Genomic DNA, 19625 nt, shown 5'->3' with positions numbered 1-19625 from the left:
CAATGGAACATATTTTTGCAAATCAAAGCTCCAAATCCACCCCCTGCCTGTATGTGGACTGCAGTGGATCTTGGGCATGCTACACCTGTGGCTCAAGAAGTTGCAGCACTAGCATTTCCTCTGCAGTCAGCTCATCTGATGATAGCAAAATCCCATATGGTCAGCAAGCAGAACAAAGATGGCCACCATCTGATAAATGCAAGGGTGAGATGACGTTTCTCTATCCTGTTCAGCTAGATAAGAATGACTGGTAGAGACAGGAGCGCACCTGATCCTCCATCACAGTGGTTGGAGTAGGTAAAGAACAATGTCCACACACTCAATGCATATCAATGCAGACTATATTGGGAGCAGAACTATATGGAACACCAGTAGCTGTTGGAACCGTCTGAGAGTCACTGGGAACAGTAGAATCATTTTTTGCTGTCTCCATACATCATTGTTGTGTTGGTGTAGCTGGGGAACACGTGGATCAACTGAAAAGGCTGCCCGAGTAGAGGATCTGAGGAAACGCAAACACCACAACACCGGGGTAAACTATCACTTCACAAACACTTCCAGATGGATCGGGAATTTAAAACGAAATGATTGAATTTTATGATAATGGAAAAAGCAAATCAAACACTTCTATCACTGAAAAAGAAACACGTGCAGTCACATGCTTGAACAAGTAATTGGAATAATAATGACAAGTGTCTTCAACTGTTTATTAATAACATCTAGATCTGAGTGAGGCGTTTGTCAGATCGTAATCTGCAGTTACAATCTTTGGCATTGTAGACCCCACAATGACCTATTCTTTATTGCAGGTTGTGGCTTCATCACAGCTTAACAGTTCACCAGAAATAATGCAGAGCACTTTTTATGAAAAGATTACATATTGGTATTAACATGGAACCAGCAAAAATATTTCAAAGTTGACTGTGAATATGGCTGCTGCTGAGTTTATACATTTTTCATTTTAAATAATAATAGTGTTGGAGATATTATGAGAGTAGATATTGTGCATGCCATTATGATACCAATGAAGGATCATAATGGTCAGGAAGTGTTCTGCACTTGGTCCATTGTAGCCCTGAATGCAGATCTAGCGTGTGTAGTGATGATGGCATGATGGCAAATTATTTTAATATCCTATGTTGTGTGTATATTATAGTGTATCATGTGCGCTTAAATATGGCCTCTGATAAACATGGCAACTTCCTTATTGCTGCTACATCTCCTCGTCCTTCTGAATTGCTTCCTTCTCACGGTGTTCCCATCAGTAAGTAGAAAGTGAGGGCCACTATGAGCAGCAAGCAGAGTGGAGAGTTGAAGGTCTGGTAAGCGTTGGAAGGCATGAAGATGTCCTCGTACTTGTAAATGCTGATCATATGGTCGCTGACTGGAGGACTGTCAATGTCATGTCTCGTGATAGAACCTGGTGTGAGGAAGATATCAGTCTCAGAAAGACTCAAGAATCTGTGCGGGTTTGACACTCACCCTGAATTGCAGGTCCCCATGCAAACAGGTAGTACCAGGACAGGTGTAGATCCACCAGGGTTTCTTCTCTGGGCACGTACAGTGGCCGTTTGAAGCGGCACGTGACCCGGTTATTCTCAAAAATGCCCTCCTCATCTCTGGCTGGATTCCTCTTGATCTCTTTTGCCCACTGACCTACGTTGTAGAAGTGGTGGATTCGGACACGACCGTTGTCATCGTGGACGCAGCCCATGACATCATCGCCTCCCTGCAGCAAATGATCATCAAACCAGGCACAGGCTGGGAGGAACAGTCATGCAGATATGTCAGTGTTTTCACCATTTTCTTGTCAGAGGAAAACCCAACAGCCACCCAGCCGTCAGTATCTGCGCTCATCTCGTACTCCACGTCAGTACCGATACGGCGGTAACTCAAGAAGTAGTCGCAGGTTTCTGCGTCACAGCCTGGTTTTCCATACCTGTTCAGGAGGATGATGTGTGCGAGCATGTGTAAATAGATCTGTTAGGAAAGAAATAAACCTGCCAAATGAAGATAGGTAACCTGCCTTATACAGCCTTTAGTCACTCCGCAATCGCTCACTTTGATTTTTGCGAAAGGGTCCACTGGTGGGGCGGTGGGGAACGGATAACCTGCACGAACAGACAGTGATGCATGAAGTACGTCGGCGCCTCTGTGTGAGCTGGCCTTGGTGCTGATGGCCCACAGTGTAGGCCGGAAGTGGTCTCCTGTACACAACAACTCCAATAGCAATATTTAAAAATCGTTTTCTTTACCGTCATCGGATAGGTATTTGGACTCCAGGAACTCGGAGGCAAACGTGCTGTAGGAGTCTTTGTGGTGTTCCTGGTGGCCCGGATCTCCGTGCTCAGCGTGGCCGGCCCTCAGTGCTGCTTCATCGGTGGGGCTCGCTGCGACCCCCCGCCATCCGCTATGAATTAGCAACATTAGCTGCAGGAGCAACCGCGGGAGGATCATGGCTGGCGACGAAAACAGCAGCTGGTGCAACAGTTAAACCGTCCCTAAAGCATTGTGGTGTCCTGCTGGGGCTGGGATGATGCAGTTGAAGCAGCTCTACATCCTCAAGTCCTCAGCAGAACATCCCTGGATCAAAGTCCGGGTGTCTGAGCTCAGCGATGAGAGGGAGGGTTGGTGGGGGTGGCTACTCTCGACATGCTCACATCTTACCCTAAATGCTGTCTAAAATACACGCGCTAAACTCTCAGCTCACGTGATCTTTTCTGAAATCCACCCGCTAACAAAGATGTAAATGGATACGTGCTCATCGTTAAAATAAATGCCCATGATTTGCGATGAAACCATCGATAATGGACATGTTTTTGGACAGTGGGAGGAAGTGCGCAAGGTGAAGCCCAAGCAACATCCTAACTGTTTCGATATTCACATTACTCTGATCATTAAAAGGGGGAAACATCAATTCACCTGTGCAGTTTTCCTTTTGACTGTTTGCAGTTTGGCCACACGGTGGTGACAAAAGACCGCTGCTCCATTCTTCACAGGATCGCCAACATGGCTATATAACATTTTAACAACCTGTCGCACCCTTACTAAAAAAACATATCTTAGACCAGGAGTTGGTTCCCATTAACACTCCAAGCCATTTCGACCCAAAATTTCCACGGATATATATCTTTACACGCGTAAAATAGTGTGTTGCTTATGAAATCCATGTAGTCCAGCCATGTTTCAGAAAATTACATTTTATTTATTAAATGAACACATATTCAACGCTTACGAAATAGTAACAAGCAAGAGTTGAAATGAATGAGAAAGCTGAGTGTAAATTATCCATCTAGCAAAAACAAAAGTGCCGTGAGTTGTCATTCTTTGGGCTTTCAGAGCGTGTAGCGGAGCCTTGACCTGAATGTAAAAATACCATGAAAAAAAGAGCCCTATTTCACTGAGCAATGAAAATAAATATTTTCAAAATAACTGCCTAATTATTATTATTATTTTACCTGGTTAATGGAACTTGGACGTCCCCTGCTCCATGTGGACCCAGAACATACTGTTAGCCCTAGTGCTCTGGATGCCTGTAGATTCTTGACAGGGGGTGTCAGGCTGCAACTGGTCAACTGGGGCATTGCCTCCGACTTATCTCCATTGGCTGAGTAGGAAGTTAAGGCTTGATGAGTGAGGGCCACCCAGGCAACTGGTCTGTGGGAGCCAGGCACAGGAGTGAAACACAAGACTTTGAACCCAAATTTCTTTGAGGTTGATTTGCTGTTGCCGCCTTTCACAGGCTGTAATATACTGATGATAGGAAGTCGAAACATTGCATGTCGGACGCAGAAAATGAGGACGTCTGTGTATTTCATCTGTCTTTTTGTCTTCTTTGTTTTGCTTAGTTTTGTTCCGTATTTTTAATTAAATCACACATCTTTCCTTTTATAAATCCAATGGATATTTATTTTCTCAAATATTCTTTCATTATTTAAATCAGTATCTAAACCATAATACATTATTTGTTTCCATTTTGTAACCATGCCATTGTTTTTGGCATGGCTTTATTGGCCTGAGTCCAAGCCAAGCTCAAGTTCAGTACAGATTACTGAGGTATACATTTTTGGAAAGGTAAAAAATTAGGAACTGGATTGCTGTCATTGGAACAAACTAGTATTTTGTTCTGTTTAGAGTTTGGTCTTAGTCTTGGACTTGGTCATGCCCCCTCTTTGGTCATGGTCTAAACTTGGTCTGGGGCCCTCATGGTCTTGAGTCTTGGTCTTAGTCTCTGTGTGCTCTGGACTCACATGGTCTAGACCAGGCTTTCTTAACCTTTTTGATCTCGAGGCCCACCTTTCCCAGAACAAATGGGCCTGGGTCGCATGCAATAGAACTGATTCCTGACTCTTGATTTCATTCGTGATCAATAACCATATTTAATCTACTTATACATAAACAAACCAAAACCTTGTGATCATCACAAAGATATTTATTCGTCATCGAAAAGGCTGACCAGCAGCAGAACCAGGTGCAAGTCATATTCCTCAAATTTACGAAAGAAAAAAAAGATAAAAAATACACTTGCAAACTGTTGAATATATTGAATATATAAACTGTTGAGAAGATATAAGCAAAGTGTAAATGAAGGTGTCGGCATAACAATTTTTACTGTTGACAGGGGGCAACATCACTTTATTTCTTTTCAGCATTTTTTTATTTTCAAGAACTCCTCCATAGTTGTTAACTATCACAGATTTCTACTGCCACCATATGTGGCTAATGTATTTAACTGAGCAACATGCAGCCCTCACAGCCCAAAGGTGTAAAACAAAGAAACTTTTAGAGGCCCTCTAAATGGCGCTTTGCGGCCCTTGAAGAATCACTGGTCTAGACCAGTGGTGAACACTGAGACACTCACAGACTCACTAAAACAGACATAACAGTTATTATTAATGTTGATAATATTTTGAAAAACTATTTCTTTTTAAATACTGATAGTCACCTCACTTCCGTTGTCTGTGCAGGTGACTGCCCAATTACAAAGGAACTCTGCACACAGCAGTAATTTTATATATAACGGCATTAAAGGGCCTCTCACACACATCTGCATGAGTTGACAGTGAGAGATCGAAGGGCAGAAGGATGGAGTAAGAGAAAGACTTGATGACGATGATGGGGAATAAATCCAGAAGAGACGCTCGGAGAGATGAGATGACCAGTGGGTGAGGAGTGTATGTGCAGGGGGTGAGGGGAAAATTGGGGGTGGAGGGAGCGTGGTAAATGTCAGCAGTGCGTCTCTTGGGTCCGAGAGACGAGCAAGTGACAGCTGAACAATAGCTGCAGGATCCATTCAGGAACAGCTGCTGAGAGCGCAGGTCTGGACGGGCTTGAACATGTGACGCACTTATTTACAAATGCAGGTTTGTGCACATTCAGCAGCACAAACAGAACACTACACAATGGACTCTTATTTATTCACCTGGCTTATCGGTTCATGCTGAGAAGCTTCATTCCAGTGAGCTCTGCAGAGATGAGCCTTCCTTTTGGCAATGTGACACCTGAAACCACTTCATCAGGCAAGAGCTAGATCACTTATCGACTTTGCTGTGTGTAATTCGGCAAGCTATTACCCCTGTGTCTCACTCAAACGCTCAACAGTCATAAAGCTGCGGCCTGTGATCTCGCCGAGAGGGTCTCCACCCTCAGGGCTTCATTTAGGCCTTGTCAGAAATCACTTGACTCTCTGCAGGCAATGAGCACTATTGGCATGTGCCCCTCTGTAGCTCTCACACACGCCTCCTGTCTCCACAGACACAAGTATTTCTGTGTTGTGGTTGTGCAGATAAATCTTCATGATCAGATCGCATTTCCACCAAAGTCGGCCTCCTCATCTGTTGACTCCTCAAGCTCAAGTATTGACTTCTGTCTTAAAACTACATGTCGTCGGAGGAATTTTTCATTAAGCTGTCACATCCTTCTCGACCCACACAGACATGTTCAGAGCCTTAAGCAGTGATTATGGTGTTGGGCAGTGGGAGCAGGGGGCCACCGCGTCATTAGTCTGCTTCATCAGAGCCTTACTTCAGGTTAAGCTGCACAGCCTTCAGAGACTGACTGATGAGCTGATAGTCCTGGCCAGTCCGCCACGCTCAGGTGTGGAGTCCAGCGGCTCCCCTGGCTCTGGACCGCTCCTGCTGCTAATCTATAACTCGCCCCTGAAGCTCCGCGAGGAGGCTCCAGATGCTGGACAGGGCCAACACATGATGCATTGTAATTAGACACACACAGATGGACACCTCTCCACACACACTGATACACAACAGCAGAACACTGTAGCAGCAAAGAGACTCACTCCATCACAACTATTTCATTTGTAATATTATCTGCTCTGACTGGGCCAGATTGAGGAAAACATGCAATGAAGTTGCCGAAATGTCAAGAAAGATATTGAAATTTTTTTTTTCTTCAGAAATTAAATTTGACATACTGTACTCAGAGAGCAGTTTATTTGTGTTCTAGTCCATGGCAAAATCACTGTATTTTCTTCAAGTGACAGGGAGGGAACGGAAGATTCTGACTGATCAAAAGACTGATCAAAGTTCAGCTCCTGGAACAGTCTTTGGAAAAGCTTCTAGACTGAGCAAGGTTTCTGCAAAACACGTCATGCAGCTGGTTATGTCTGAGAAAGTGTCTACAGCAACATGTCAAAGCCAGTGATGTTACTTAGTAACGCGTTACTCTTATATCACAACCTTTTTCAGTAACGAATAATCTAACGCATTACTATTTCAAACAAAGTAATCAAATTGAAGTTACTTATCTAAGTCACAGTGCCTCACTATTGTTGCCATTCGTTGTCTACAACTGCGTCTTTGGGCATGACGTCATGTGCGGGACGCACCAGCGCGGGCAGCTCACGTGTCAAGCTGACGGCTAGGATGAGGACAGAGATGCACGTTTCCAGCTGAAAATACAGCCACTACTTTGAATTAGTGTGTGCTATAGATGACGGTATTAACCCTGCAGGGTCCACCAACGCGCAGAAATCATCTGGTTAAAGAGAGTGAAATGAAGTTGCCTAGTAGTAGCAAATGCGTCCAAAGCGCAGGCTCAAAAACAATGTAGCAGTATTTCTTAATCTCTTGATAGGTCAAGTTAAACGGCGCTTATGACATTTTTTTTTTACTTTTATCGATCTTTTTCTTTTCTCACATGATGAGACAAAGGAATTTAGAGTGGCTCTTCTGAGAGGCCGAAGTGACTGCAAATCACAAATTCTTCAGATTCTCAGAGACTCCGTTCTCACACTTTCAAACCTGCGTAAAAAGTGTGTAATTGGGCTTCTTCTTTGCATGTTGAGTTGATGACATCGCACATACTTATATACCGTACAAGCAAATCAAGGTCTATGTATGTAGAACACCTGGACCAAAAGGCTAAGAAGTACGCTCACACTGACCTTGTTGTTGTAGTTATTAAGACTCTCATTCGGCTATCTCGGTGGCATAAATGTCCTTTGACAGCAAGGACTGAAATATACACAAATGCGCTGGCAAATGGATGCAACATCCCCTTGAGGATAGTTGAGCTCAGCGGGAACCTCCACATCTGAGCCAGTCACACCATTGGCCAGACTCCCTCAACCCTTTTCCCTTGTGTGCTCATTAGCCTCGATCATAACCTCTGCTCCGCCCGTCGCCTGCCACCCCACCATGCTCAAATTACACTCTCCATCAGGCTAGATGGGTTGTGTGTCTACCAGGGCCTGTGTGTTTAAAGGACAAGGAAGGTCAGGGAGCCCCAGACATTTCCCAAAGGACATGGTAGAGCCCATAGAAGAGGGAGAAGAGAGAAGAGGGGGTGAAGAGCAGGCAGAAGGAGGTTAAGAGCTGTGTTTCAGGTGATAAAGTGGAAGACCAGGCTTCACCTCTTTTGAGTCATGTGACCCAGATGAGCAAAGAAGGGGGTGCAGGTTGGGGAGACAGATTAAGTGGCTTTTGATTTAAAAATGGCTGCAGACACTGGAGGACTCCACGGGAACACAGAATGGGACGAGACAACAAAGAGGCTCATCATCCATTTGGTGAATAGATCTGTCCATCTCTGTGATCCGTCTCCCCCAGCTCTCTCCATCCCATCCTTTCTTCATCAGCCTCTCTTTGTGTCATTACCTCAACCTGTAGTCTTAATCAGAGCGCTGGCACTGACATCATATCTGTCCTCAGCCCCTCTAATTCTCCAGCAAACACTAAATAAACACATTTTAATGTGGTACCAATCATGCTCCCCACCCCCAAACATAACAGATGAGACGCTGCTGTCCATCAGTCCAGCACTGACAATCTACAAGTGTGTGTGTGTGGCATTGTGGAGTGTATTCCAGGGGGAGGGTGACTGATTCTAACTCACCAACCTGAATCTGAATACTATACAGACACACTTTGCGTGTCTGCCTGTGTGTATTGATAATGTCCATTAGCATATTTATGATCATTGCCAGCCCCTTATTGTCTACACACTCCATTAATCTTCATCTGCTGCCTTCAGACTGACAGCTCAATCTTGCAGGCCATCGCTGGGCACCGGGCACACATGCACACACACATATTCAAAGTTGTACATTCCAGCATTGACAAGCAATTGGCACGCACACTCATACACACACACACACAGACAGTGTGACAGACATTTCCCCATACTGCTTGAAGCTATCAGCTAAGGTTTTCTTCCCCATCCTTTGGGTTCTTCCCTTGTGTGTGTGTGTTATACCTGTAGGATACAAGTTCTCAACCATGCCATGCACTACCATGCAAGACTCTCACAGCTGAGATGAAGTACCAAGGACATGAAATATAAACGTACGAGAGCTGCGAAACACTCAACATTAGAAGAGTCATGTGAAGTGCTCTCAAATGTTAATGTGTTTGTCTGAAGCTAGATGAACTATTGGACCCTGTGATGGCTTCATGTGCTCTGATCAGTTCAAGATTGGTTAACTGGCGACCATCCCTCTCCTCTGCCCACCAAGCCAGGAAGAGCGTGTGTGTATATGTGTGTTACTTCCAAAAGACAGTATCTACAAGTCGGCAGAAAACGATTGATAACAGGTCTATGACCATGTAACCTAAACAGCAAGGACGATCATTTGCAAATAAAGTCAGGCTGAATTCACAATTAGTATAGCAATCTGTTTTTATTTTTGTATTTTTTTGTAAAATACATTTTTCAAGGGCTGGTGCACAAGCCAGAAAAAAGGGCATTCATGGCAAAAAAATATTATTATCGTTTTGGTTACTGGGTCAGTTTGTCAATGAAATACTCAATTTTTATGTGTCAAAATATGCTGTACACGTCCAAACTCCAGAACTACGTTGCATGCTACGAGATGGTGGTGTAGCGGTTGAAGATGCTGGTTCTGATTATTTCCCTATATTTTTGCAGCCCATGTATATTTCAACGCCTCATCTTTGCAAGGTAGTCAAATCCATTTAATAGTCGCACTGGTGCATGGCTGATTCCACAACACGACAAGTCATAACGCAGGCAGTAAAGCCATTTTTATTGAGACGACCTATAATATCCCACTGTCAGATATTTTAGAACTTTCACTGCCATTGCCAGTGAGATTTCTCTTTATACACATTCAGTAAATTATCTCTGCTCAGTTTTATCGGAGTGAACACATGACTTTTATGACTCACAAGTTCATATATTTGGATGTTAAATGTGAGCTATAAAGCGCTGAGGATGCACAATTTGCTAGCATGTATCATGTAAAACTGCTTTTAAAGAGGAGCCGTGAATGCAGATGAGCGTCTCCTTTGCCTTGACAAACTCGGCCGTCTCAGGAAGTGAATTTATGACCAGAAGGAGGAGTGTTTATCAACCAGTACATTTTTAAAATCACCACATTTTGGCTGAAAAATGAATTGAATTCATATGTCTCTGATTGAATGAATGTGATTTCTCATTCATTCATGAACCTGTCAGTCAATTGCAATGTAATATAATATAACCACATTTCCCTATATGTGTACAGAAACAGTTTAAATCCAGTGAATAATATATTGCATTAAATTATTAGAAACACTTTAAAAAATATATTTCTTTTTATTTTTCTCCATAAAGCCTAGTTTATTATGCTTGCGCCTCCGTAACCACCCACATGTCTTGATCTTTGTTCCCATTTTTAGGTCGGGTAACAATTTCCAGGTTAATGAGTCTCCGCTCTGCTTACCGCGCAGGACCTGAGATTGATGCATGAGCTCTATCATCATCATCATCATCATCATCTTTTAGCTCATGATTAACTCCAAATCACCATGTGTGATTAAAAGTCGGAGCAAAAATATTCTCTACATATTTAACACGACACCGACCAGCTCCCAAACTGCCAACAAAATGGATATACTCCCATAATCCCAGATACACCTCCATTTCGCCTGAAAACACACAGCTAAACATTTTCCAGCCCTGGCCCCACCCCTCCCTCCCCCCCGCCTGCTTGGCATTAGACGACCAACCCTGCGGTCTCATTAATTAATTAAAGAGCGTGTGCCGGTGGCACCTGGGTGCCGGTTATCGCTGCTCCTCAGACTCAACATGAGCTCAAACAGAAGCCCACCACAGGGCTTTAGAGGCGGGGGAGGGACACCGATTCTGCAGGACTTCATGGGGAACACTGAGCAGCTGCTTTCCACACTTCAGATGCACAGTTATTTTATTTTCATCATTCAATCCATCCAGCTTATTTTGGTCTGTAAAGTCATCCCATCCCTTAAACTCTGCCAGATGGGAAAAACAAGGTGTTTGATAAGTTCTCTGGTGAGTTTTCTGTGTCTTGGAGCATAGTTGGACATCACCAGGCAAGCATCCCGACAATGAGCCTCCTCTACTGGAACAGCACTTTGTCAGTGTTTGAAACTATCCACCATACTTCACAAATTTAAATCATGCAGATATCAGTGACACCGTAGAACAACAGATCTATTCGTTCATTTGTTTTACATGCGACCTCAACAGCACAAGTTCAACCAGGAGGGTTACAATTTTGTATCTTTGAGATGTACCAATGAGAAGGCAGTAAAAGGAGCTCTGATTATATTTTATTGTTTACATATATTGTTTTAGTGTAATTGAATTATGAGAGCATTAGTTTACATATACATTCCAACAACTATCAAGTATAAATGATATTTCAAAGCGGCTGCATGTTGCCAGAGAGGGGGAACCCTCCCACCGCCCACTGCAACGACTGACCTCGCACAGTGATGCAACTTAAAAATGAGTTGCGTATCTGAAGCCGAGATGATATTTGAAGTATATTGAAAAGAAATCCACAGACACAGAGCAATGATTTTCCGAATGCTAAACCCCTATATCCGCTTCAAATCAAACCAAGGCAAGGCCCACTAATTAGACCTTTTGGGAAAGATGTCTTCATTTGAGTGAAGTCACCGCAGGTCGATGCTGAAGGTAAAAATTGTAGGATGTGACGGCTGAAATATATTATCTGAGATTCAGTCAGAAATTGACTCAGATGTTTGATGTATTGATTGAGTAATCCGGCCATAAATGCATGAGACTTACTGTATAAGACACAAGTTAGTGTAAAAACATAGCGAGAAAGACTTTTTCAAACACACTTTATTTACAGTTTTCATGAAGTATTATTTAAAAAGCAAGTCACAATAAAATCACAAGTTTGAAAAGCATGCAAAATGCAGGTGGGCATCCTCAATATAGCACAGTATGTTGAAATAAAAACCATTGAAAACATTCCACACTGTCTTGGCCACCTGACGTCCCTTCTTCTCCATCCTGTTGTACCCCACTCCCATGATAAAAAATCGCTCAGTAAAACTGACATGAATGAAACCAAAAACATGTCTGAAGAGAGAAGAAGATGCCTGTCAAAGCATGGTAAACAGCCTCTTGTTTGTGGTAAAAGGGCAATGATTAAGAACAGCAGGATTAATCTCTGCCATAAAAGCATTGGAAGTGATAGCACCATGTAAGATTCTCCACTGGAGGTTCAATTACCTTTATTCTTATGGAGGTTTGTAGAGTGTTCTCCCGCAGTTTCTTGGACCATACAGTGGGTGCTCTGCTGCTCAGTCTGACTCAGTGGATAACCTTCACATGTTGCTGCAGATGGTCTTATTTTCCGCTGTCATCCTTTCTTGCTCCTTTACTATTGAAAGGGGGCCAGAGAGTTCTCCATGTCCTGGGCATAAGGCAATCTCTGGAAAGGGATCTGGGGAGGTACTTGCTTTGCCTCCGGGTTGACTGTCCCAGCAGGGAGCCCTTGCTTGGACATCCACCAGCTGTTTCGAGGGAGGGAGCCAGACTGCCTCAGGATGCAGTGGGTCACTCCTCTCTAGACCAGACCTGTTGGGTCGGTCAGGTACTGGAGGTAACTGGAGTTTGGCCAGATGGAGAATGACAAGCAATTCCCCGGAGAACCGAGGACAGAGCTACAGTAGAGCTCTGCTGCATCGTATGCCAAAGAGATGGCAGAGCATAAACCAAGATGAGACAGGCTGGTAAGATAGCACCTCAACGTTCTCCAAAACACACACTCACTCATTGTTTGCTTCTGCTTCAGAAGCAACTAGTGTTATGGCAAAGACCAGAACATATAGAGACCAAGTCCCAACTGATTAGAGAGCAAACTATTGTTTCAATGACAGCATAACAGGTTTGATTTATTATGAAATAAGGACTACTGTTTGTTTTGCAGCAAGAAATACATGTCTATAAGATTAACAGATGTGTGTTCCCTTTATCTTGGACTCTGCATGCTCTGGTCTCACACGGTCTTCACAACACTGACCACTACCAGTGCACTAACTGGGGATAACAAACTGCTGCTTCGACGTCTGCGTCTGTCTGTGCACAGGCCCGTACTAATGAAGACCAGGCCACTGACCTCCTGGAAAGGATGAGCGTAGTAGCAGCAACAGAAACTTATGGAATCAGATTGAGAAGCATGGGACAGTATTTGAAGAGGTGCATTTATTAAAATGCTGGACATTGTTGGTAGTGGATGTGGAAACTGACTGGCACAACATCTCTAGAAAAATCCAATTGCTTTCCATAGAATAAACATAATATTTCTCTGACTCCCAGCGACCTGAAAAAGTGTTTATCAAAACTATTAAAGGCCAAAAATACTTGCAAACAAAGAAGAGCCAGGAGGAGTCAGGCAAGTATGTGTCCTCTTGTTTATTAGGACTTCAGGAATGTCGATATGAGTGCTTGTGTACAGTAGCAGACACAATGACCTTCTGCTATCCTCATTGATAATGACCCAGACACAGACACACTGCCCATCAGCCAGACCCCTAATGAAGCCAAACACTCGCCATCACCTCCTAATAACCTCCGTGCAGCAGCAGGAGTCACAGACAGGCCAGCGGCTTCTGAATCAGGGGATGGGAACAAAGCTATGAGTGAACAGGAAGTAGCTTAAGCATCTTGCTTATCGATCTGTGCCTGTGGTGCCAGACCACATTTTTACTCTGAACACCGAAAGGAAACGAAGACGGCTGTTTGTCTCCTCTTCTGCAGGGCTCTTGGTTGCCGTGCTGCTTCACATTTACAATCTCACACACACACAAACAAAGTGCAGGCCAGGCATTTCTTCAGAGATAAGGCAGGTAAAGTCGTTATTCTTTCTTAATTGGTCCAGATATTCCACCTTGTTCTCCCTCTCTGAAACTCTCCCGGGAACCCTGATTAATTGTCCCCTTAAGTTCTCGTAATACTCCCCACGTCCCTGCTCGCCCACTGTCTCTACATGGACTCTGACTCACTTTTCTTTAGACAAATGATCTGGACCACAATTTCTCGGGGTCTTCTGAGTCTTTTCGTCACTTGCTCAGTTGGAGAATGTAGCCATGCAGCTGGTCAGAAAAGGCCTGAAGAGAGAACTTATCTTGCACTCGCTTTCTTCCTGCTTGTCCCATTTTCCTGCGGAGGACAGGGTCCATTACCAGCTTCTCCATGGCCTGAGAGAAAGCTTGTGCTGTGGGCTCACACAGAAAGCCTGTCTCTCCATCTACAACACTCTCCAGGGGCCCCCCAGAGTTCACCGCGATAACAGGGCAGCAGCAGTACATGGCCTCTACAGGCACAATCCCAAAATGCTCTCTACTGGGGGTGTAGAGGACGGCAGCACTTCCCCGCAGCAGTGCCACTTTCATGGAATCAGAAGGGGAACGAAGAAAAGTGACACAGTCCTCCAGCTGAAGCTGCTCTGCCAGCGCCTTCAGCTCCGTGTAGTGCTGAACGTTCTCAGTCACGCGTTCATCATAGCCTCCCGCCACCACCAGGTGGATTCCCGCACAATGATTCACGGGAAGGCAGCTCCGCAAGGCGGCCAGCGCGGTCAACGCCAGTTCCAAATTTTTCTTTCGCTCATATCTGTTTAGAGAAAGAAACAGACAGGATGTCCCCTCAGGGAGAAGACCTTCCAGGCTCTGAATTTCCATTGGCTGGTCAAAGGTGGATGTGTTGAGAGAAGGATAGAGGACATCGGTCTGGACTTCACTGAGGCTATGAAAGTTCTCCCTGAAGACGCCAGCAGTGAATCGGCTGTTTACCAGAATCTAAGAGAAAGCAGAGAAGGATTAATCCCAAGAGCTAATTCAGATCAACTTATGTGAAGGGTTGATGGTAGTTTTTAAAACGACTTGGTATTCCATCGGCGGCATGGTATTCAGCATCAGAACCTCCAAGGAGCAGATGCTTAGCCAGCGTTCTGAGTCACAACAGCAGTGATAGCTGCTTGTTGGAGATGCTTCGAAAACCAATGGTTATTTGGAAATGGATAAACGCATAAGAACAATCGCTCGCGCTCGACCTGAGACAGGGGAGATGAAACCAAGCGCTCCTTGTCATTCATCACGCTGCAGAGACACAGGAAGAGTTTTATCATTTAACTTCTCTCATGATCTCATGAAAATGACAAAAAAAAAAACCTTGGAATGTGAGAAAAATATCTGCATCCCAATCAAGTGCCAGCTCAACGCGAAATATTTTCTTGTCTCCATTGTTCTCTAAACCCAGACCTTACAGACTGGAGTTTCTAGAGAGAAACATTTAACCCACATGATGAAGGTTAAATATAACTGTTAAATTATTGTTTACATTTTACACATTGTTTTATTGTAGATCAATGTTCAATCAAGTTTGAAACTTCAATGACTGCAAAACATAAAATCGTTGAATAATGGAGATTATGATATGAATCAAAATAATATCGATGATCATTTTTGCCACAATCGTCCAGCCCAGCAAGCAATGCTTTGTTTGACATGCATGGATGCTGCAAACACTTAGGTTCTCCTATGATGCTTTGCTGCTCATTATAACAGAAGAGTAGCTGAAGACCACGTATATTTCTAATAAGTGGTAGCCAAATGTGCAGCAGTGCTGTTGTCGTCTAACGTTATGGTTGTGATGTGATGGCTTTCTGGGAGACAGCCAAGAAAGATGGAAAAGTGTCATCATAATTTCAGTCACGTTGCCGATCTGCTGTCCGTTATCGGAAACGGTGACACCTGATGGAGTCGTACAGTTCAAAGGTCAATCCTCCACTGGCTTTGTCTTTCTGGCTAAACTAGTGAGGGATTGCTCAGCTGACAGTGCAGCGCCAGTTTTGGTGCTGCTGCGCCGGGAAGTAGAAAAATAAAAAGTTTTAAAATGATGACAAATCTGCAGTAAATACTTTTGATGGTCAACGTCATCATATAGCCTCAACTAAACATGGCAGCGCCAATAGGAGGATGTCACATGACACAAAGAGCGCTTGGTTTATCAGCCACATTCAAAAAATGAGCACGAGACACAGCGCTTAAGCACTTGTTCTGAAAACCTCTGATAAGTTGGAAGTGAACATCTCCAACTAGCAGCAATCAAGGATGTTGTGAACGTTAGTTTCTGCTCTTGTGAGATATTGACATGAAACCGTGGTGAATACTAGTGTGCCCCCCATTTCAACCCGGCTGCCGCCTCAAAACAAGACAGATAGAAAGTCACATCATTTTAATTCCTGGAGTCCTTTGACCTCCTTCCCTACAAATTTCAGGTAAACGCGATTAATGGCAAGAAAGTGCGAACAGTTTTGGAGCTGAATTTTCACGTGCCTGTCCATGCACATCAGGGGCAACTCGAATGAATACTTTACATTCACAGCGCACAACTCACAGCGAATAGGGCACTATGATTTCCGAGATCACAGAATCACGGACGGAGCTGGCTGATTATACGTATATTATAGGCTTGACAATTTGAGTCAAACAACAAAACATTTTGTTTTGAATATTGTTTTATTTTACAGTGTGCCTTATCTAAATATTTTTTAAGTTTAAATGCAACTTCATGCATCTGCATTGCCTTGTTTTTAGTCAGATGATCACCAACACATCCTCACTCCCATGGCGGAAATATTCTTACTATGCAAGTGGACTTTTGCGTCCTATGCAGAAGCAAAAGTCAGCATTGGGGTTTTAATTCAAGGGTAGCACGTTGCGTAGAAGGATGGATTCATCCCTTGGTTAAATCTAACCCCAACAGGTTAGGCTTAACCAAGGGATGGCGCTCCTTTTGTCAGTGAGGGATGTGCATATAGCCACATATGGTGATATATATAGTATACAGCAAGTAATATACTCATGTTAAATGGGGAATTAAGTCAATTGTAATCTATCGCACGTGTCAATGTTCAACGTGGACAGCTGACTGACGCGATAAATTGTTTAGTGAAACATGCGCTCTGTATAACGCGTTGACATTGTTTTCAGCGTCAGAACCTCCGAGGAGCACATGCTCATCTGGCGTTCTGACTCACAACAGCAATGACAGTCGCTTGTTCTGAAAACAAATGATTGTTGGATGTGGAATAGTGCATCACAACAATCGATCACACACAACATTTTTTGTGTCACTGAATGCTGGGTTGCAGAAAAAGTGCTAGAGTAGAGAACTTTTATAATCAAAGGAGTGACTTCCATAAAGGATCTCACAAAAAATGATAAAAATGCTTGATATGTGAAATCACAGCTTATTACATCAGAAGCACATGAAGATCTTGATTTCAATACAAGCCGATGTGTTGGGTGAAACTTAAAGGAGTAGATATCAATGTCGATATCAAAATCAAACAGCTTAAATAACCAGTTTTAGTGATTTTTAAAGGACTGTTTGAAATGTTTGGCTGTTGTTAATGTATTGTATGATTCAGTATGTTTACATTCCATCCTAAATTCAAGTTCATTTCTATTAAGTTTATATTTGTGTTTTTTTTAATTAAACAAAACAGTATTTGGTTCTGAAATAAGTGATAAGAGAATAAAAAAAATCTAATTAAACAAATTGTAAATCATTTTTAGGCCATATCACCAAGGCCTACTTCAATGACAGCACACAAAACACAAAAGTCTTCTTACAAATGTCAATATGCAGTAATTCCTCCACTGGAGTACAAATGCGATGATACTAATAAATGGCATATGACCGTTCTTTCAATGTTTTCATATTGGTTTATTTTTTGGTTTTTGGTCACAGCTAATAATTTTCAATTGCTGCATGCCAACTTTCCCATACTGACCTATTTAACAACCTTTAATACCATGTATAAAAAGGTTGACAAATCGTTGGTTTATACTGCTTATAACACAAATAGATAACAAGCCACATACCATATCAGCCATGCCAGTAGTTCGCTCCTCCAGCAGATCTATGGGAGCACGGTACACTTTCTTGAGGGTTGATTTCCTCTGAGTGAGCAGTTTATCAGGGAAGTGACAGTAAAACAACACTTTCTTCCTGTGACGAGACAGCCTCAAAACTGGGATACATGCTGACACCTGGAGTGAAGAAAATATACACCCAACTTACAAATACATTTTTAATATGCCAATATCACAAACTCTTTAATAAAACACAAGTTATATGTTGGTAAAACAGAGGATTCCACAACACATGTACTGAGATTAACTGACCCCTCACACACTCACCTGATCACAGATGACTACATCATAGCACACTCCACTGAGGAAGACCAAGTAGAAGGCCACATAGATCATTCTAAGATAAGCACACAGGGCATAAAGATAGCCAAAAACACTTCTGGGAAGCCAGTCACCAACACACACCTGTGGGAGAAAAATCAACTCAGTTACAAAATAAAGCAATAAATAAAATTATTTCTAGAAAATAAATAACTGAGTAAAGTATGATGTGAGTTTTTCACAATAATCAGACTGTGAACGTGGTTTAGACAATGAAGATCTCTATAGCAACCCACGATAGTAATAATGCCTGCATGACTGTTTACGCACCACAGGAAGGTCTGTCTCGAGCGTCTCAGAGAAACAATGTGTAGGGTCATAGTGAGCTGTCCAGATTTGAACATCACATCCTCGTGACTTGAGAGCCACTGCTGCATCAACTACCAGCCTCTCTGCTCCTCCTATACCCAGATCTGGGTGCAGAAACACCACCCGCACCATCCTGGAAAGATGGAGAAAGGTTTACAGACAAGAAAAGCCGAGATGCGATTCTCAAAAGTGTATCAATTTTACAGGAGCATCTTTACACAACAATGAAATGACAACATAATAACCAAAAACACAATTGACACAATTTAATATACATGTGTTTATTTGGCCATCTGCTTCTCCATGTGTGCATTTTGAATGTCTCTCCCATAATATGCATCGGATATATCTCGATATCAAAGCCTGCTCCCTCTGCTCTTCCCGCTCCCCAGTGCGTGCAGCAAACAGCCCCGTGGAGAGCAGGGAGATGGGTGTATGGATGGTGCATCCCTATCTTCCATGTCTCAGGAATGGATCTCCAGCCTTGCTGTCATCGGTATAAACTCTTCAATTTGCATCAACAAAGGCAGAAAGGGCACATTTTAGTTTCTGTTGAACAATTTCGAAAATACTGTAATTTAGACGTGTAATTCAGCTTTGTATTTGTTTCCATGTGTATTGTGTACCTGTTTTAATAAAAACAAATATATGCAAAAAAATGTTTTGTTTATTTATTTAGTTCTATTTTTTTCGTGTTGGACCACCACTGGTGACAACCCTTCTCTTTCACCTTTCGTTTCACTTTCTTTCAATGAATGTTACTGCTATGTTTTTTTTAGTAACTGTAAGTGTGCATAAGCATATAGAAAACAGTTATAGTGGGCTTCAGTAATTACTTGTTGAAGTACAAAGGTCTTTCCTGACTATTCAACGATGGCATGTGTACAAATATCTGAACACAATAACACGGAGAATACTTGCGTCACTGTCGTAGTTCCCAAGCTCCTCCTTATATATTACAGAGGGGGCAATTTAATGACATTCTAAAAGTTATATCAAATGACAGAATGCAGTGGTCTATTACAGGTGACATTAAATCAGCTGCGATAAGTCAACACTTCTAGCAATACATTGCGTACATTACGCTCTCAAGCAGAAAACGAATAACAATCCCACATTCGATATTTACCTTCGTATGAGTCGAAATTTGAGCACCTACTTTGTAAACTCGTGATTATTGTAGCTGAGTCCTGTCAGGCGCTGCGTATATATTCTGTCAAGAAACTCTAGCGTACGTACGCCATTTTGGCTCCACTCTCGCGTAATAGTTAACATGGTATTGCTTCGGTCAAAAGC

The 19625-nt window shown here is 42.9% G+C and overlaps 2 protein-coding genes across 3 annotated transcripts; both read right to left on the bottom strand.

Annotated features, from left to right (window-relative positions):
* Positions 1 to 381: 381 nt before the first annotated feature.
* Positions 382 to 2646, bottom strand: LOC128771975 (DOMON domain-containing protein FRRS1L). The gene is made up of 5 exons (XM_053887911.1): positions 2256 to 2646; positions 2027 to 2111; positions 1801 to 1939; positions 1483 to 1729; positions 382 to 1420 (listed from the first exon to the last, which is right to left on the bottom strand). Exons 1-5 carry the CDS (start codon positions 2455 to 2457, stop codon positions 1248 to 1250), a joined length of 846 nt encoding a protein of 281 aa, XP_053743886.1. The 5' UTR covers positions 2458 to 2646; the 3' UTR covers positions 382 to 1247.
* A 9024-nt stretch (positions 2647 to 11670) lies between these two features.
* On the bottom strand, positions 11671 to 19607 carry alg2 (ALG2 alpha-1,3/1,6-mannosyltransferase). 2 transcript variants are annotated; one of them, XM_053887711.1, is made up of 5 exons: positions 19459 to 19607; positions 18291 to 18462; positions 17967 to 18104; positions 17649 to 17816; positions 11671 to 14555 (listed from the first exon to the last, which is right to left on the bottom strand). In XM_053887711.1, exons 2-5 carry the CDS (start codon positions 18459 to 18461, stop codon positions 13818 to 13820), a joined length of 1215 nt encoding a protein of 404 aa, XP_053743686.1. In that variant the 5' UTR covers position 18462; positions 19459 to 19607; the 3' UTR covers positions 11671 to 13817. The 2 variants fall into 2 exon arrangements, with proteins under 2 accessions (XP_053743686.1, XP_053743687.1); XM_053887712.1 differs by having other exon boundaries at positions 19489 to 19576.
* Between the last annotated feature and the right edge of the window lie 18 nt (positions 19608 to 19625).

Source organism: Synchiropus splendidus, chromosome 15 (assembly GCF_027744825.2).
Source record: "Synchiropus splendidus isolate RoL2022-P1 chromosome 15, RoL_Sspl_1.0, whole genome shotgun sequence".
NCBI classification, from domain to species: domain Eukaryota; kingdom Metazoa; phylum Chordata; class Actinopteri; order Syngnathiformes; family Callionymidae; genus Synchiropus; species Synchiropus splendidus.
The sequence above is the reverse complement of the archived record's forward strand: the minus strand, read 5'-3'. Positions and strand labels throughout refer to the sequence as shown.